The sequence below is a fragment of the Ctenopharyngodon idella genome, chromosome 9 (genome assembly GCF_019924925.1).
Source record: "Ctenopharyngodon idella isolate HZGC_01 chromosome 9, HZGC01, whole genome shotgun sequence".
NCBI classification, from domain to species: Eukaryota; Metazoa; Chordata; class Actinopteri; order Cypriniformes; family Xenocyprididae; genus Ctenopharyngodon; species Ctenopharyngodon idella.
The window spans coordinates 33,349,856-33,371,142 of NC_067228.1; the positions used below are offsets into that span (position 1 = coordinate 33,349,856).

Below are 21,287 nucleotides of genomic sequence, written 5' to 3' on the forward strand. Positions count from 1 at the left end.
GGTCGGTGGCGTCAAAAACTAGCACCACCTGCCGATCTCCATCTATTCTGTTATCAGTGGGATTTCTTTTGCAAGAAATTCTGGCTCATTCAGACAACAGCCTCTACAGACTAGTTGGGCTATTTGCACTTTGTGTAAGTAGACACTCCGTAATAGGCAATAATATTTAAAACAATATTTAAAACATAATATATATCTATCTCTCTTGAATTCTGTCCCTTAAAAAACTCTGCATCTCAACATCAGGATACTGTTTTAAAAACTTTATTTCTCTTTCTTGTAGACAAAAAATAAAAACAGCACTGTATTTTCGTACATAATGCTATGCTTGACAATTACTTGACAGTTCATCTGCTTTTGAAATCTTGAAACAGGTCAAACATAAAGGCACATGAGGCTGAGAACACTGAAGGGCTGTTTTTATGCCGTAATAAATAACCAGACATTCCTATGGCGGTACCTGAACACATGTAAACATGGGACCAATCTCTCTCTGCACAGCACCTAATGTATGCTACACTTTAATAACAGGCACTGGGAGGATATTAATAACTATAAATATCATAAATATTCTTTTGAATGACATTTTTGCATTATTACATATTGTAAATAAGAATGTTAAATACATTCAGTCACAAAACAGTGCTTATATGGAGGATGAAAGGAAATGGATGTCAATAGCTGCTTTTCTTTCCAACTAAGAGAATAAACAGTTATGTGCTGAACATTCTGCATTGACGCTTTACATACAGGTTCCATTCACTTAACATGTAAACAAACAAAATATTGTATGCCTATTAAACCCAGCAATGTAACTAATTATTGCAGATACATCATAACTAATAATAATATCTCCCAAAAAAATAACCATCACAAAAATCCCTGACCTCTTAACTTATTTCTACTTAGCTTTGCCTTACTAATGTATTAAATAACACTGCAATATAACGTAGAAATTAAAACAAACAGATACAAATAAACTAAAGGTAAAGAATAAGAAAATCAACCTTCAATGGAAATCAAACCTACATGCGCATACACACAAGATATTGGCAAATCCTCTCTCACTCTATTCCACTTCCATAGCGGACACATCGTGCTCGCCCTCTGATTTGTCGGGGAGGTCAGTGTGTGGATCTGGATCTGCTGGCTTCTTCTCTTCTGAAGGACTGTCTTCTGTGTGCTGTTCTCCAGGTTCTGCTTTCACATGCCCTGGACAGGCTGCTTTACCCTCTGATGAACAAACGAAACCAGTGATTGTTAGTACATTCTATTTCACTGCGAAAAGAGGCACATCATTTAAAATAATCTATGTCAACCTAACATTCACAAACCAGAGCTTCATCCAAGTCCACACAGACTATTTCCTCTCTACGGTTATGACGACAAAACCATAAGCACGTGATATGACCAAGTCAGATAGAGGGTGGAAAACAGTAAACGGTAATGTCAAGTTAAACTACAATTTTTTTTTTTAGTGAACGAAAAAAAGTGAACATATTATGGTTTAAAAGTTTAATGAAATGTTTTAATAATTCCAAAATTACATTTAATATATATTTTTTTTAATATTCCTGTGATCAAAGCTGAATTTTCAGCATCATTACTCCAGTCTTCAGTGTCACATGATCCTTCAGAAATCATTGTAATATGATGATTTGATGCTCAAGAAACATTTCTGATTATTATAAAAGTTGAAAACAGCTGTGCCGATTCATATTTCAGGATTCTTTGATGATTAGAAAAGAAGAAATTAAAAACCCTTATTGACCACAAACTTTTGAACACACATACATACACACACACAATCCTAAGAATTGGTGCAAACTGCTGTCCCACAACCAAAAACACATTTAAAAAGCATTTAAGTATTCAAATTTTAGATGTTTACTAAGATCCTTCTATTATCTATTGAATCCCACAATAATATTTAAAATATCAGTAAGCTTAATATATATAAAATCATCATTTATTGGGTACTTTCAATTGGAAGGTGTCTGTCCCGAACCCTAACCCCTAAATTTCAAATTGTGAAAATATATTAAAATCATTTTTGCAATTTTTTTCATTGTTGTTTTTAAAAATATATTTTTTATTTTTTTTTTTTTTAAAGTGGCGTTAAAAATATTTTATATTTTATTTTTAAATCATGAAACTTTGTTTTTAAAAAAAATAAAAAATCCCACATTTTCATGTCACTACTGAAACAGTGTATGTTTTAGTCCATTGACTGACTCTGATTTTAACACACTTCTACATTTTTGATCAGGAAATATTCCTGTGTCCCTCCCTCTCAAGCCTCTCTTTCAGAGTAGATAGGTACCATCATTTTGAGTTAAATGTGTTCAAAAGTCTGAAAATCTGTGTGTAACTTTAAGGAATGTCACTACCAAACACTTTTTTTTCTGCAATTAAGCAAACTTTCTTTTGGGTGTTATTTCATAAAAATGTAGTTTTTAATTTGTGTACAACTGTTCAGAACTGTGCTAGCTAATTATGTGCTGATTAGCATCTTTGAGCTAGACTCAAAAGTATCTAAAATTGTCAAAACCGAAACATGGCATCATTGTTTTGGTAGTGACAAAAGGGAACACAATCATTTATTTGGGGGAAATAAACTTTTTCAAATTTAACTTCAACTTTTTCTTTTTAAATTTTTTCAAAACAATTGTGCAAATCATTAGTATTTTAATATGTTTTAGTAGTGTTTTAGTATGCGAGTTAAAATTCTGTAATGTGATGTGGTGTCTACCAACACATTACTGTCACCGAAAATGTGCAGTCACGACCAGAACATGGAATGTTTTGTCAAGAATTATAAGCTAAGATGTTATTATAGTGTTTGTTCAATGTATATTCAGACTAATGAATCCTTCACTTTGAAATAAATATGATCAACTTTATGCCAAAATACAACAAATCTCATAAATTACACTTGAAATATTGATAAAAATGGTAACATTGATTTACCTGTGAAAACTTTTTTTAAAAAAAAAAATATATATATATTTTTACAAGGTAGATGTAAACAAAATCTTAATAGGTCAATGTAACCCTTATTAAATTATTTATTATTGTGTTTTGGTAGTGACAAATTTGGGGAGACGAAAAATATTCTAAAACTTTCTGAAAATACAATTGGAGAATTAACCGCACAATTACTAGAAATGTGTACCTTAGATATTATACAATTTGCATACATACAAAATTTGTGGAAAAAAAAAACTTTAAGATGTTTCAAACTCTGACATTGAACCAACATACACACACACACACACACACACACACACACACAGGAAACGTAAAAGGTACAAAATTATTACAATATGGAAATTAAAATACTGTTCATATAAGAATATTCACTTGTCAACCAGACAAAGGATGGGGAAAAAAGGTTCAAATGAAAAATCATTAAAATAAAATGTTTTACATTCATAAAATAAATGTAGCAATAACTAAATTCCAGAATGAAGATACATAATAGAAACTGAGAGCGTGCGAACACACACACACACGCACACAGACACGCACACAGACACACAGTCAAACACTCAATGTATCATCAGTCATCACTTGCCATTGACTGAGCACATAATAACAGAAGAGAGTGTGTGTGTGTGTGTGTGTGTGTGTGTGTGTGTGTGTGTGTGTGTGTGTGTGTGTGTCAGGTAGAGACACAGGGTAAAGCCCTACTAACTAGGCAGCACTGTGGGGGGGAATATAAGACTCTAAAGCCTTTAATCACCTCACAGATCTGCTCTCAGCACATCAGCAAATGTCCTCTCAGAGGGCACGAGCAGCAGGGACTCACACACACACACACACACACACACACACACACACACACACACACACACACACACACACACACACACACACTAGACCTGCAGTAAACAAACCCACCCCTTCTCAAATCAAAACCTTTAATACTGTGCATAAGTCCTCACGCTCTTCAGAATATCAGGAGCATCTAAACATCACCTCCTCCTGCTGCTCAGGTGAACTCTGGTGGAGATCTGGTACCTGGGGCAGGTGGAGAGCTAGACAGGTCTGTCTCCATGGCAACAGCAGGGGGGTCTTGGCTCATCTTGGTTTCTGCTGTGAATTCTGGGAGACGCGGGGCCTGGGGACGTGTCTTCCGGGCCGGGTTCAGGAAATAACAGTAGGCACATCTGAATGCTAAAACATTGGCGATAAAAAACAAAAACCAAACTCAACTTATCTGAAATGATCCTTAGACACATGAATATGAAAATAAACATGCAGCACATTAACAATGTGTGAATCATCAGAGGGGGGGTGCGTTTACACTTGTTTACATTGAAAAAAACATCTTTATGCTTTAAAGAGCTCAGTGACATACTGAACAGTTAAACGTCAGTCAAAGTGTGTTTTTCTCTGAATCTTACCAACATATTCAAACTCCTCCTTTAAAGCCATACCATTATGAGACAAACACTGCTGGCATATCAGAGCATATCTGCAATAAAAACAGAGGAAAATTATTCAAACTTAATAAAGCTTTAAAAAATGCTTTGTGTTGGTAGCTACATTATGTCTAAGGATGCAAAGGACCACATTTATTTTATCAAAATATATAGTAAACACAATATTGTGAAATATTTTTTTCAATTTTAAAGTACTGTTTTCTATGTGTTAAAATGTAATGTATTCCTGTGATCAAAGCTGAATTTTCAGCATCATTACTCATCTTCAGTGTCACATGATCCTTCAGAAATCATTCTAATATGATGATTTGACGATCAAGAAACATTTCTGATTATTATCAATGTTGAAAACCGTTGCAGTTGCTGCTTAACATTTTTGTGGAAACCTTACATTTTTTTCCTCTTTAAATGAATAAAGTTAAAAAGAACAGCATTTTTTTTAAATAAAAATCTTTTGTAGCATTATAAATGCCTTTACTGCCACTTCTTATCATTCTAATGCATACTTGCTTAATAAAAATGGTAATATCTTAAATATATATCTTACTGATCCTGAACTCTACAACCGAAGTAGTCTACATTATTCTAACAAAAAAAAAAAAGCAATAGTGATGTTTGAAATCAATACTAATAAAATCCAGATTTTTTTTTTTCTTTTTTCCAATTCAGCCGGGTTTCCATTACAGATTTGCACAAAACTTTTGCGATATTTTCTAAATGTTGATAAAAAACTATTGCAAAATGACAACGTTTCCATTAACTGATGTTATGCGACTAAAACGTCATTTTTTCCTTTGGCGATAAGTCCAAAAATCATGCCAACAGATGTTAGTAGGTTTAAGTATATCGCAGCCACCACACTAGCCATTATTTTTAATCGAAGGAGACATAGGCATGTTATCCAAGCATTAATGGCAAAGAAAGCCCCTTATACTTGGGAACAGCCAGGTATGAGGTGTTTCTGGTTGTTTCTCCCTCCTATCTGCTTCAAGGTCTTGTTAAATTGTGGCATTTCTTTCTTAGAATCCAGTATTCCCATAATTCTTTTGTCTTTTATGAGTTTAATAAAGAACTTTGTCTCATCTTCATGTCCAAACATGAGAATGATCGACTTTTACGTACGCCAGGTGACCTGTAAATGCGAAAAAAAAAAACTGTTTCCATTGCAGTTTTGCAAAATCGTCCTTTTTCGAATTGCCTAAAAAAAACCCCACCTCAAGCAAGTGTACAAAGTCGCTGTAAAAACAACGAAACTGACGTGTTTCCATTGGGCATATTTTCAATTCACAACTTAAAATTTACACAATTTGAAGGGTAATGGAAACAGCTAATGACTATGTTTTCAAGTCCACCAAAAATGCAATTTTTTACAATAATCAGAGTTATTTAAGGACTTAATCGCAGTAAGATGTATACATGACAAGAGCAAACCTCCTGTTTACATGCAACTTTCATGAACTGTGACATAAAACCTTCAGAATATTCTCCAAATCAGTGAACTTTTCAACAACTCTCAGTCTCTGCTCCATATCTTCATCCAGAGATGGAGCGAACAATGCAACGGCAGCGTTCAAACCCAGTTATATCTGCATTATGTTATGTCCATCACGGCACCAAATAATATACATAAAAACATATACATAAAAATGTGTTTTGCATTTGATGAGAGTTCATCTGTGCTGTAAAAATAACCACACTTCTTCTCGTGTCATGTAAACATCTAATTGCGATTAAGTCCTTAATCAGATTGAAATCCATTATTGGTGCACATGTAAACGTATTCAATGTACCATGTTGTGCAAGCTGAAATGCATTCAAAAATTCTCAGGTTTTCTTATCTAAAAGTTTTAGATGTGTGGTATTTGAAATTCAGAATGTAATTCAGCTAAAATGATCTGTATTCTTTGGGCTTGGCTGAAGTGAAGCTGAACTCTGTATTATATGGTGATCTTTCTTTTTGGAAAATCATATCACACCTTGATTTTGCTCAGTGTAAAGATATAAATCATGATTTCAAGATTGACCATTCACCTGTTCTGAGGTCCATCACCCACTAGGTACTCAATGACCCTGTCCATGGCACCTCGCTCTCTGGGGAGGACGGGTCTGGCCAGCGGAGGACCTGGAGGGTGCATTCCTGCGCGCACACACACACACACACACACACACACACACACACACACACACACACGTGTCAGTCGTGTGGTGGGATCTGTGGCTCAGTGCTGCATGGCCGATGATGAATGATAAGAGGGACAGCTTTTAATAACGACACTGATATGGACCTCCCTCCTCATGCCCGCTGTGATCCACACTCATAATTAATATAATTTAACATCAAGAGCAATCATAGCGAGAAGACTGGTCATTTCTGCCAGACTTGGCATAGTCAGGAATCCCTGCTGCTTACTCATTTACCAGCATATGGAGACTCCGCAGTGGGCCAAGGTGCTTTTCACTTCCAATTTCTTCCTAAAGGTGTTTGCTTGAACAGGGCCCAGATCTGTTCACACACAGCAAAACTCACGTGAGCAACACAGTAGGGCCCGTGTCACCTGTCAGTCACTGCTAACAGATGTTTGTACACGACCGGATATCAAAGACAAAAAGTGTGTGTTATTTTAGTATTATTTATATACTAACATAGCATTTATTGTTTTTTAGTATTTTTAATTACCATTTACTTCACTCATTTTAGCTTTCATTTTCATTTTAATATTAGTTTTTGTCATTTCAGTATGTGCTTCTGTCAGTTTTTTGTTTATATATTATATATTATATATATATATATATATATATATATATATATATATATATATATAAATACAAAATATATTTTATTAAATTTTATTTAACATTTTATATAATATAACAAAATAAATGACAGATGCACATTTTTAGCTATATATATATATATATATATATATATATATATATATATATATATATATATATATATATATATATATATATCTTATATTTTAGTTACATAACTAAAGTTAACTTTTAGTTTCAGTAATTTTAATACTTTAACTTTCAATTAACATTTTTCATTTAAGTTTTTGTAATACTTCACTTTATTTCAGTTTTATTTTTTAATTATCGGAAATTATTTGAATTGTTTTTTTTTTTAATTTTAATTAACAAAAACAACACTGGACTCCTCAAGATCTCCTTGTCTGTTTATTTCTGGTCCAATTCTCAAACATTACTAAAAGCCTCAATTCATTCACTCTTCAATCGAGGTAAAGTTTACAGCATATTTTATTATAGTTCAGCTTGTTTCTATAAGCGGCTTCTTGTTTCATTAATTTGCAAGGGTTATGTTCAGAATTACTTAGTGCATACTACTTTAAAGGGGTGGCTGATTATGATTTCACTTTTTTAACTTTAGTTAGTGTGTAATGTTGCTGTTTGATCATAAATAACATCTGCAAAGTTACGACGCTCAAAGTTCAATGCAAAGGAGATATTTTCTATTACAGAAATCACTTTTTAAGGACTACAACAAACAGCTGGTAGGGACTACAACGAGCTTCTTTCTGGGTTAGTGACATCACTAACCCCAAAAATTTACATAAACTCCGCCCCTGAGAACACAACAAAGGGGGTGAGGCCATGTTGGGCTGCTTTATAGAAGAGGAAGAGTTGTTGTAGTAGAGTGTTGTTGCCATGCTGTCATTTTACGCCGGACTGCTTCACAAACGAGGGTCAATTCAACTCTGGATTTGCACAAAAGATCAACATGACGGCACATGCTAGTCGATGAGTTGAATCAACTCCACAGCAGCTACATAAATTTATCCACTAACCATTCAGAAACGTCCAGTTTCATTCTAAAAGTTGTAACTTCTTCGTGAGTCTCTCCATCAGTGTCCGACTCTGGTTTGAACAATGTAAGGCTGAACACCGTTACTGACAATCCTCATTTTGACTGCGTGAGATTCTCCAGCTTTGTTGTTGTTGAGCAACCGAAGTGAGAGCTGCCCTCTTCTGGAAAGCGGGCCGGGAGCAGCAGTTCATTTGCATTTAAAGCAACACACAAAAAATGGTGTGTTTTTGCTGTGCTTTATGGCAAATGTAGTAGGTAATTTAGTGGTCAGACTTTAGTTTGGGGAACACATATTCACTATTAACCATGACTTTCACCTCAAACTCTTAATTTACTGCTTATTAATAGTCAGTAAGGTAGTTGTTTAGTTTAGGTATTGGGTAGGTTTATGGGATGTAGAATAGGGTCATGCAGAATAAGGCATTAATGTGTGTTTTATAAGTACTACTAAACAGCCAAAATGTAAGTAATATGCATGCTAACAAGCAACTATAGTAGTCAGCATTTTAAGCGGATCAAAAAAGTTCAAAGTTGTCCTAAGAACCAAGTTGTCCTAAGAAGTTTTAGAACAACTTTGAAGAAAGGTTTTGATCCACTTCAAATGTTGACTACTGTAGTTAATAGTGAGAATTGGACCCCAAACTAAAGTGTTACCCATTTAACTTTAAAGAAAATACACAAGCTGTGAACAGTATGCACTGCAGAAACAGTATGTATGGCAATATGATATTCAGAACATAAACTAGGGCACATTACAAGAAAAACATGAGCATCGACCACTTGTTGGCTTCTGACTAATACTGGTTATCACTCAATGTTTTGTTTCTTTAAAAGATACAGGTCTCTGTTGAACCACCATTACCAGCTCATCTATGCCAACCAAAGCCAATCAGACATTGAGTGAGGATGAGAGACTCACCCATCCCTGGGGCAGGAGAGCCAGCCGGAGTCCCAGGCCTCCTGATCAGACCATGTGGGGTTGAGGTAGCAAGACCTTTTTCAGGCGGCCCACCCGGGGCAGACAGTAGAGTAGGGGGGACTGCAGGGGCAGTTACAGGAACAGGAGGTGGACGTCCAGCGGGATGAGGGGACACAAGCCTCTGACGCAGCTCTGAGCAGAAAATAACATGATTCTCACAGTAAAACGCAACAAAGCTATTGACTTTTGAGAGGGAAAGGATTCGTTTGCTCACCTTGGCCTTGTCTTGGAGTCGCCGGTGGGCCAATGGGTTGAGCTTCCAACTCCTTCAGAGAAAACAAAAACATTAACCCAACACATATGGGCCAATATATTTATTTGCAGACTTAAGAATAAAGTACGTACAAGCTTTTTCTTAGAGTCTGGGTCAAACCGTTCCAGAATCAGCTTAGCGTTTTTGTAGGTTTCCGTTTCCATTACCTGTTCAAGCTGTGTGAGAAAATATTACAATCACATAACCACAATTACATTAAACAGAGATGCCAACTGACTAAGAATGAAAACTGAAAACATATTGTTGAGAATTACAAAAAAACATTTCAATTTATGACATCGGTCCACTTCGGATAAAGGAGCTAAACCCACTGCTTATTTTTGAGTTTAATTGCAGAAAAAAAAACCAGTCCGTCTTTCTCACCGTCTTCTGTTTGGTTTAATTTTAAAACTTCATTTCAGGGAAAGAGCAAATAGTGCTAATTATTTAACTTTAATGAATAGAATAATTACAAGCCCTACTGCGATAATGGGGAGTGCGAAAATCCATCAGCTGTAATTATTGAAAGTTATTAGACATGACAGTGGATGACAAGCAATTTCTCAGATTTATTTCCTCCCATCACTAAACACTATTAATTTAAAGACAAGTCGTTAGCTAAGCACTTTACCAAGTAAAGTCTTTGTGCCAATTACCCGCTGTCTTCATTGATTTCAGATTATTTATTAAGAGCAGAAATTATCTCTTTCTCCCACTGACAGCAGAGAGGCGCAATATGATGAAAGGAAAACAGGATGTTGTTGGGCTAATATTAGTATCGGCTAACTGGCTCATACGGGACGAGAGAAGATCTCTGACTGGGTGAAATTACTAGCTCATCGCTCATATTAAAAAATCCTGACATTTATGAGAGGGCCTGCACTCAAGCATCTCTGAAGTGCTCTATACAGGTGTGAAAACAGACAAACTAACCCAAAATTAACTACACACCAGTAAGTGACATTCAAAGAAAGACACTGCGACTGATTACTCACTATTTTCTTTTTCTCTGCTTTCAGCTCTTCTAATTTTTCATCTAAGATGCAAAAAAAAAACATGTAGATATGAAAAAAAAAAAAAAACACGTATATAGGATTAAAGACCCGCCCACACCAAGGAAGATAACTATAAATGATAACGACAAAGTAGGACTGTGCGATTAATCGTAATTGATTTTCGCTTTCAGCTTCTAACGATTATGAAAACAAGATGATCGAAGTAAAGCGATTATTGTGCCACTTCCGCATACTATCCCGCCTACCTTCCTTTCCTTCACAGTGGCGAAATATCATCCAAATCAGCCAAATTAGTGTGTTGTAAAATGCAGTCTACTGTTGCTAAATTGCGGGACGTGTTTGATATTAAACCGCAAAAGAGACACTGTTCCCCAGACGGCTTTCTGTGTGCGCGCTCCGAGTCGGAGCTGAACGCGGATAAGCAAATGGGCTTCGTATAGGAGTCTAAATGTTTAAAGCAAAAGACATCTAAACTGCAGCGCACGCAGAATAAACAGAACAATATCATCTGTTGATGCTAATATAGTTTTCATATAGTTATTATAGTTATCGTTCTTGAGTGAATGGGCCTTAATACTTCAGTGTCATCATTACAGACTGACCGCATAATGAGATCAAATATAAAATCAGGTTCAAATCCAGATTTTGCCATTGGATTCACAGGGAAATTCTTACTGTTTCTTTCCATTCGCTTGTTGTATAAAACAATCAGCAGTTTCCTCAGGAGCCAAACTCTGCAGGAAGGAAAAGCAACTCATTTATAGTTTAATTTAAAACTCATTTAAGTCATAAGCATTAGAAAATGTACACTTTGAATCAAAACCAAATGAAGAGAATTTACTATCATTCCACTGATGGTCTGAACCTAAAGCACTTACAACAGAGGAAATACCAAGAATGGTGACGCCACTATTACTTTTCCTATCGTCTGCTCTGGGATGTACCAGGCGTAGACGACTGTACAGGCTATAATGTAGAGCAGGACTGAGTACAACAGCAGCCTGTGAACCCATAACTTCTGCTGCTTCTGGTTCTTCTCTCTGTATTCCTCAAGGGCCTGGATATCCTGAGAGAGATCATTTAAAACATGTAATTAGTCTCATTCAAATGGCAAATACTGCTCAGATTTGGAGTATCATTCATATTTAATTACATTTGTGTTTTCCTAGTAAAGCAAGATTACTGCAGGTTTTATAAAGGGAAATTTAAGACTTTTTAAAGACCTTTTTAAGACCAAGAAAATTAATAAAGAAGAAACACAATGAGTTGTATTAGCAACACTTCAGAGTTTGACAATTCAACTTACAACACTGCAAAAAATGCTTTTCTTACTTACATTTTCTGTCTTGTTTCTAGTCCAAATATCTAAAAATTCTTAAATCAAGAAGCATTTTCTTGACAAGTAAAAATTATTAACTCAATTAATCACACTTTTTTTTTACTGCGATTAATCGCAATTAAAAACACTTAAGTTTTTAATATATTTTTATATTTTGTAATAATTTCAGTTAATCTCCAAATTAAAACAACATAAAGAATCCCCAGACAGCAACATAGTGTGGCCCAAATCTGGCACATGTGGATTACACACGGACCAGATGTGGGCCGGATCTGGGCCGACATTATGTTGCTGTCAGGGACAACATGAAGACAGTATATTTTAAATACTCGTTTAATGACATCTTTTTATGAATGAAGGCCAGTATCACTGATGCTAATACATCTACTGATATCTCCATGAAATTGATTTTTTCCCCAATTTTAAACATGAATTATAGCCATTCAACATTACAGTGTTATTGAAAGCTATAACATTTATTAGGCTTCAAAAATATAACTTTTAATTTAAGTGAACTTAGAACAAGCCTCACATAAACCCATAATACATGTCATATTTAGGCTACCTGTGCCCATACCTGTCTAACAGATTGGCAATTTTATTCAATTTCTGTATTTTTCCTAACAGCCTGCACTGCATAATTTATAACCTAAATTAATTATAGATTAATCACTTCTCACAACTCTTTACTTTCGTTTAAGACTTTAACTCATTCAAGGCTGCTCTAATGAGGATACTGGAGAAAATGGATATTTTTGGTATTATTGTGCGTGTTATTGTTCGTTCAAGCGTGACAGAGAACTCGATTCTGGCGCGCGTCTTTCTGTGCGTCATGTGTGTGACAGGACATTCACAGACTGCGCGTTTTCTTTTGCCGCGCTTAAATGGTTTAAAAGCATTTGCATGAATAAGAGCGTGATCATATTTTGTAATGCTAGCCAAAGGATGACGGAAAAAAAAACAGATGCTGCGTTAATTGCGTTAATATTTTTTAATGCGTTAAACCAGAAAAAAATTAATCACATGCGTTAACATTGACAGCACTAAAAATTACATAACATATGAAGTCTTGTTTTCTGTGAAATTGATCAAAATGAAGCAAGTTAATGATTAAAACAAGAACAAATATCTGCCATGATAATATATAATAATGGGCTCAGAAAAATCAACTTCATTCAAAGGGGAAGTTTTCATAACTCACTGACGGATATTTGTTCTTGTTTTAAGCATAAACTCACTTAATTTTGTTCTATTTTTCAAGATTTCAGTTTACATTTGATGTATCTTGATTTAAGGAGGTTTAGATATTTGTACTGGAAAACGAGACAAAAATACAGAGGAAGACATTAATTGACTTATTGACTTTATGAATTTAAAACATTCTGCTCTGATTTAAGACATTTTACAGGCCTCAATTTGTGTAAGGGTGAATTAAGACTTTGGGGCCATTTACACTACACTGTTTTCAACTAAAAACAAAACTTTTTATGCGTTTTGGCTATTCGTTTACACAACAAAGATTATTTGGGGGCCTGAAAAAGTATTGGGGTTTTTTGAAAAAAAAAAAAAAAAAAAAAAAAAAAAACATTATCTTCTTCATGTAAACTACAAAAACACAAATTTGTGAAAACACGCCATCATTCCGCTAATGGTCTGAACTGGACGACTAAATCCAAAGTATTTACAACAGAGGAAATATCAAGAATGGTGACGCCACTATTACTTTTCCTATCATCTGCTTATTACGTGTTCAGTCAGGCGCGTAGTGTTTCTTTACAAAGTGACTTCGTCAACTACTGGCCTAATATGAATACAGTCGTTTTCGCAGCTACACGTGAACAGGAATCATTTTGACAATGTTGTCATTTGTACGCGAAAAACGTTTCCATATTTAGTACATTGCTGTCATGTAAACATACCCTTTAAGACCTGCAGAAACCCTGCTTTACTGAATACCAAGTCAAAAGTTTAAAAACATTTCAGTCAAAAATTGGTAATTAACATAACTGTGTAGACCTGTCATGATCAGGAATTTTGCGATGACGATTAATTGTCAAACAAATACTTGCGATTAATGCTTTAATTGTTTTTGTTTTTGTCACTTACAATTGTTTTTGTCACTTACACCCTTCCTGCAGAAGGAAAACTTGTCAAAACTTAAATCAAATCTCCATGACCTAAAAACCAAAGCAGATCTTGAGAGACAGGATCTAATCAAAAGCCACAAAATTGATTTAACTGTGCACAGATCTCTTCGTGATACAAATCGGGTCAAACTTGTTTAGGACAAATCACATGTCTTTGGCTTCTAAACAGTAAATGTGCAAAATAAAGTTAATCATATAAAATTCAGCCAAGCCCTAAGAAATGCCAACTGAACAGACCTCTCTCAGTGAGGCAGTACTGCATAACCCCCATCCTAAAATACACACAGTGCCTGTACTGTTGCAGACATTTGTGTCTGTCTGTAACGTGGTGTTATTCTATGAGCCACGACTGAACCTAAAAAAAATATATATCTTCAGAGGAAAAATAATACCTGCACTCACCGTAATAACTCCGGTTTGAAATCAAAAAGAACAATTCTTACTTTTTTTTAATGGAATATTGCAGTATTTATTATTTGTGCACATCTTTTTTTTTTTTTTTTTAATTCATGAGCCTCATAATTTTAAAATCAAAATAACTTCCCCTCCCTCTTGCAGCAAGTGGATCTCACTCACATGAGATCCACCAATAGCAAACCACAACCATCCAATAAATTCCCCATGAACAAAATTAAGCCACACCCTACATTTTTTGTTGTTTGAGAAGCCATTTCACTCTGATACACGTCACAATATAGGGAAGAAAAGACTATCGCAACTTCCGTGGTTTAATTGCATAAGGACACCTTCAATGTCAGAAAAGTACAACACACAGAATGAGGGAGGCAGAAAATGGTTAAAAGACTCATGCAGGTTTATACCTTATCAAGACCCTCCAAGACCTCTACGGTGGATGGCTTGGCCTGAGAAAGGACACACGAGAGTTAGCAACAGTAAAGCAAGCTTGGCCCAGGTGAAAATTGGGAGGTACAAAAGTTTCTATATTTAGATTCTTATTTACCTTTGTATGCAATATTAACTTAATACACTCTTAACCTACACATATTAGTGAGACTTTGTAGCATTCAAGAGAGACAACAGCAGTAGCACACCATATATTTGTGTGCCTTTTATTAAGCCACATTAAAACCAAATAGCATGTGACATCCTACAACTTTGAGTGACTGAAGCACATTTACCCTCCACCGAGATACCACAGCGCCCATCTTGTGAGGGCAGTACTTCTCGCTTAGCTGTTACTCTCGTTACTCCACGCCAAAGCTGGACACCTGTTCATGATAAAAGGAAACCGCTTCTTTCAGCAATAACAATATTTAAGTTACAAACAAGATCATGATAGATGTTTTACACTTGAAGTAATATATGAGGGTTAGAGCTCAGATTATAAAGGCTTTCATCTACAAATATTTGTACACTAAAAGGGTTAGTTTACCCGAAAATGAAAATTCTGTCATCATTTACTCACCCTCATGTCGTTACAAACCCGTAGGATTTCCGTTCATCTTTGGAACACAAATGAAGATCTTATTAATGAAATCTGAGAGCTTTCTGTCCCTACGCAAATGACACTTTGACGCTTCAAAAAGTTCATAAAGAAATCGTAAAGTTGAGCGGTTTAGTCAACATTTTCTGAAGAGACACAATCGCTTTATATGATGAACAGATTAAATTTAGGCTTTTATTCACTTAACACTGATCAGCGCACATAAACAGAAGCTCAACTGAACCTGCTTGATGCACTGGTTCTTGCTGAAGCTCAAACATGCTGCGTAACAAGAATGAACCTCACTGGTTCTTGCTAAAGCTCAAACGTGCTGCGTAACACGAGAATGAACCTCATTGGTTCTCGTGGAAGATCAAATGTGCTGCGTAACAAGAATGAACCTCATTGGTTCTTGCAAAAGCTCAAACGTGTTGCGTAACACGAGAATGAGCCTCATTGGTTCTTGCAAAAGCTCAAACGTGCTGCGTAACACGAGAATGAACCTCATTGGTTCTCGTGGAAGATCAAATGTGCTGCGTAACAAGAATGAACCTCACTGGTTCTTGCAGAAGCTCAAACGTGCTGCATAACACATGAGAATGAACCTCATTGGTTCTCGCACGTCAAGAAAACATGCTTGAGCTTTCCCTCGTTTATCACAACATTTGTGTATTGATGAATGTTTATATTTGAATAAAAGCCTAAATTCAATCTGTTCATCATATAAAGCAATCAAGTCTCTTCACAAAATTTGGACTAAACCACTCGATTCATATGGATTAGTTTTACGTTCTCCTTATGAATTTTTTGAAGTGTCAAAGTGGCAGTTGTGTAGACTGTCAACGAAGGGGCAAAAATATCAGATTTCATTAAAAAGATATTCATTTGTGTTCTAAAGATGAATGAAAGTCTTATGGGTTTGGAACAACATGAGGATGAATAAATGACAATTTTCATTTTCGGGTGAACAAATGTATGAATTTTGCTTCAAACAAATGCTACTTGAGTTTTTCTCAGAACCAACTTTACTTTTCTGATCCATTTGATTTTTAATGCATGTTTTGAAGTCAGTTCTCCTCAAGATCCTATCAGAGTAACACAGGTGTAGACAATCACATTAACCATCATCATGATCCACTACTGTTTGTAGAGAATATTTTGTCTTTATTTTTAACAAAATACTTATTAATTAGTCATTTTAAACTATGATTTTCAGGAATTGTGGCTTAAATGAGTTCACACGTTATGAACCCACTGTATCTCGCACAAGCAGGGTTAGATGCTCAGTGATATCAGATATCACCACAGCTCACACAAAATCTGGAGGCTCTGGAAAGTAACAAGACACTCCTCTATTTTAAACTTGACAGTCCTCGAGCACTCATAGGGAAGGGCCTTCAGTCACAGACTCGAGTGTGTCAATCAGAGTGTATAGTACTTGCAAACTACGAGAAGAACCTATAAGTCACTTCATTCATAACTCCATTCAGTGTAATGCGTTTTAAGCTCGAAAAACTAAAATCAAGCTTTAATATTTCAGAAAAAGTCAAGTCGATTGGGATGCTTTAAATCTAGCCTTCAACATAGATTCACACATTATACAAAAACAGTGTTAAACAAAAACTTCATAAGTTACTAATCTCATTCCGTTAGCTGAAACATTGCGCTTTAAATGTGTTGTCAAAGAACAAACTCTCCGACTGATGATGCTTCCTTAACACTAGAACAGCAGGAATACTTTATTAAAGAAGAGTCACTTTAAGACAGTCTAACTCGCTACTGGCAGCTGATACAGCGGACGTGATCAGACATGTTGTGTTCTCTTTCATGCACGCACTATTGAGCTGCTTTTATGTGCATAACCACGCCGAAAACTAACCAAACAAAACATAATTTAGGATGCCTTACCCGTGATCGCGAAATCCAGTAGAGACCAGCGTTGTTATTATTCCTCTACTTCAACAGTAAACGTCATCAAACTGTTCCCACAACCCCACGCGGCACGGACTTCCTCTCCTTCACCGCTCTGTCACGTGATCAAGCACTTTCGCTCTCTCAAAGCGCGGGAAAATGGAATGCACTTCTCGCCGTTCTTCCGGAGAGTTCACGACACTACTTTATTTATTGCAAAAAACAAATATGTTTTACTTATATTCTGTATTTTAATTGAAATAATAATACAAAATACGAAATAATAATATTTACGCACGTGCTGTAATTGTATTTGTAAACAATAAATTAATTAAAAGCTGTTTTGTTTATAGAAATGTTGCATTCAACATACTTTTTATTCTAGAAAAGCTAATTTATTGAAAATCAAGACATTGCAATTATGTAAATAATGTCTAATCAGTAACACGAGTAAAAAAAAAAAAAAATACCTAAAAGAAGGAACAGTTGGCTACATGCTGGTGATTTTATGCTATTAAGGGTCTCTGAACTGTTCAGAAAGTTTACTTTACATCGCTTATTTTTATAGCAGGCTTAGAAAAATAGAACTTGAAAGGTCTGCATGGGGTGGTGAAACATATAGCCCTTGTGCAAATGAAGTAAGCTATGGTTATTTCTATGTATGATAATATAGCCTAAATATTACTAAAAACCTGCCAATTCCATTCACTGCAATTTCAAACATCACATCACTAAAATCAATTTAATATGAATATATAATAGTGATGGGGGTCAGGTGCAGTATAGCGTGACGAGCAGAAAATCTGACGTCATTGTAGAGGAGCAGAGCACGAGCATATTAACAAGCTGTTTCAACATGACCTAACCCTTAGATGTAGCCCAGTAATGGCCCATTCAGGTGAGGTTAAATGTGGATTCATTCAGATGTTAACACAGCACATTTTTTTGATTTAGGCTAAATTTTTGTTCAGTACACTGTAAAAGTCATAACCTGCAATTGTTACAGTTACATAAGAAACTATTAGTATATAAGAAAACTGTCCTTTAAATTTAGTTTTGCCTAATGTTTTTTTTTTTTTTTTTTTTTTTTTTGGTTTTGATTCAGTGATTTTAAATAATATTTTTAACTTGAATAAAATAAATTGTCAGCTGCGTAGAACAACAAAAATGTATGTTTTGCCATTACTAAAACAGAATTAGAATGAGCACTATTTTAACATTGAAAAATAATAATAATATGGGAGTATTGGTTAATCTTAATTTTGTTTTGTGCTATTATATATATATATATATATATATATATATATATATATATATATATATATATATAATATTACATTATCTGTTAGTTTTTCTCATTGATTTAGCCCAGTATCACAGTATTTGTACTTAATTCAGTTAAAATAATCTATTAAATTAATTTGGCCTGTAATATCTAAAAAGCTACATTCTAAAAAATGCTGGGTTAAAAACAACCCAAGTTGGGTTGAAAATGGACAAATCCAGCGGTTGGGTTAAATGTTTGTCCAACCTGCTGGGTAGTTTTATTTAACCCAACTATTGTTTAAAAATGACTGGATGACTAGCTTAAAATGAACCCAAAATATCAGAAAAACAGACACAATATTACTAGAGGCAACAATAATAATCAAAAGGTGAACATTTATTAATAAGCAAGTTAATAAATGTTTATTGTTTAATTATTATTCATTAAACTTATTAATAAATGTTAATTTCCATAATATTTTGGGTTCATTTTAAGTTTTAAACAACCCAGCAGGTTGGGCAAACATTTAACCCAACCGCTGGGTTAAAATAACCCAATCTCTGGATTTGTCCATTTTCAACCCAACTTGGGTTATTTTTAACCCAGCATTTTTTAGACTTATCCCATGCAGCACTTTATAAATTGATCTGAAATTTTAATTACAAAACAAATCGGTAGATATTACCATTAGTTGGACATTAAAAGACCATTGCAAGATTGTTAAAAAGAACAGCAAATGTTTTGTGAGAAAACTGTCAATGCTTCATATGGTTGGTGTTTTGTCTTTGGAATCTGATGGAGAAAGGATGAGGCGTTCAGTGTGAATTCTGAGTGTCAGAACGACCACACTGCCTCAGCTGGAGCAGTGAAGATCAGCACCACGGACAGCAACTTATAATGCTTAACTCTTACAACAGTGTGATTGAATCAGTGTCCACTTCATCTTAAAGTAACAATCCCTGAGCAAAGCTGTACAGCAATAATATATTGCCCATGAGTTATTGTAACTAGTTCAAAAATATGTTTCTATTTTTAACTGGACCAAAATGTATGTACAGGAAAAATGGAAATTCATCCTGATATTAACCTTCTCAAAAGGCAGACGTATGTTTACAGTGTTGGCTGGTGACCACACTGGACTCAAATCTGTGATTTCATACAATACAAGTCAGTTAACCAAAACCTTTTAGATACCAAAATTCTTAAAAATACCTTCTATTGTATTCTGCAGAAGAAGAAAAAGGAAGTATTTGTTTTGTATATTGTTTTCTGTTTTCCACACTTTGAGTTTCCATGTTTTATGGGGACTTTCCACAGACATAATGATTTTTATACTGTACAAACTGTATATTCTATACCCTAACCCTACCCGTCACAGAAAAACTTTCTGCATTTTTACATTTTCAAAAAACATCATAAGCTCCCCCCCCCACCCCCCACAGCACACACACATACACACACACACACACAATTAGTCCTTTTGTTGAAAGATGCATATTGTGCATGCATTCAACCCAGATGTTCATTGCAATTCTCTGCCATTTCTATTGCTTATTACTGAGTTCTAGTTCAAACATACGGTTTGCTGTAGTTTTACTCAACCCAGTACACTTTGTAAAGCCTTCATTTATGTGGTGAGACCAATTAGAGCTTATTCAGACATCTCAGATTCAATATCAATATTAGCTCTTATAAGGGGTCTGTTTGTTTTCAGTATGAATATTGATTCAAATTGTGCTACATAAAGCATTCGGTCATTTTACTTTCAAAGCAAAATGACCTCGTCTGAAAATCTGTAAAACGGGTCATATATTGTAAATATTGGTGAGCTATGTGTGAGTATTTACATACATATCATTGACCACTGTCAGTGGGACTCATTTAAAGCAAGTAGCTGGATTCTCTGTTTCAGTAAGATGGAAACGGCGAGACTGACAGACTGCTCATGAATTAGCGCGCAAAGCTGCTTCTCGTAGAGTAACAGCTGTCAAGAACATTGCAGTGCAACAATATCACTAGCGTTTAATATAATGAGGTGCCAATGTGGGGTACAATAATATTATTTATTTATAATAATATTATTTCTAAGAAATCAGATTAATTTCAGGTAGCCTGGGTTAAATGATTCGCAGCCATTCAAACCTCAGTGGCGCGCGCCTGACACAAGGGTTGCGCGCTACCTTATCGCTGCATGATCAAGTCGCTCTCAAGAACTCCCCATTGAAAATAATTAAAAGCAATCCTCAGTTATTATTGCGATAAAAAAAGGTTATAATGTCGCCCTGTACCTTGCTGTAATGACGCTCGTCAGAAGATAGGCCTAGTATATTTATCAGGCGTTTATACCCAAGTCTGTTGAAATGAAATTGACAATGGGTTAACTTTATGGTTAATTAATTCAAGTAATACGGAATAAATGAATGGTGCTGATATACTATGCGTTGACAGTAACCAACTGTGTTTGCTACTTGCAACTGCCTGTCAGATTTAAACGGGAAAAGGAAAGCAATAGGCGTGAGCGTTTTCTGCACATCATCAGACGAATTCAGATCCGTTCCAGAATGTGTCAGGTGACATTAACGTTGTGATGTATAGGTGCACTTGCCATAAATGCACGTTGTTCGTGTTCAACAGAGATGTTGAGGTGAAAA

General features: G+C 35.2%; 1 protein-coding gene across 3 annotated transcripts in view; it reads right to left on the minus strand.

Annotated features, from left to right (window-relative positions):
• Positions 1–248: 248 nt before the first annotated feature.
• lnpa (limb and neural patterns a) overlaps positions 249–21,287 on the minus strand; it is a 23,259-nt gene continuing 2,220 nt past the window's right edge. Inside the window, exons 1-13 of one of the 3 annotated variants that reach the window (XM_051906148.1) lie at positions 17,367–17,533; positions 15,154–15,243; positions 14,836–14,877; positions 11,407–11,594; positions 11,204–11,262; positions 10,508–10,548; positions 9,605–9,688; positions 9,474–9,525; positions 9,200–9,391; positions 6,480–6,585; positions 4,410–4,480; positions 4,024–4,179; positions 249–1,233 (exon numbers count right to left, since the gene is read on the minus strand). In XM_051906148.1, coding sequence (XP_051762108.1) covers positions 1,070–1,233; positions 4,024–4,179; positions 4,410–4,480; positions 6,480–6,585; positions 9,200–9,391; positions 9,474–9,525; positions 9,605–9,688; positions 10,508–10,548; positions 11,204–11,262; positions 11,407–11,594; positions 14,836–14,877; positions 15,154–15,180 — 1,182 coding nt within the window. In that variant the 5' untranslated portion in view covers positions 15,181–15,243; positions 17,367–17,533 and the 3' untranslated portion in view covers positions 249–1,069. Of the gene's footprint in view, positions 1,234–4,023; positions 4,180–4,409; positions 4,481–6,479; positions 6,586–9,199; positions 9,392–9,473; positions 9,526–9,604; positions 9,689–10,507; positions 10,549–11,203; positions 11,263–11,406; positions 11,595–13,552; positions 13,618–14,835; positions 14,878–15,153; positions 15,244–17,366; positions 17,534–21,287 lie in introns of those variants that run through there. The other 2 variants (XM_051906149.1, XM_051906150.1) reach the window with 2 other exon arrangements.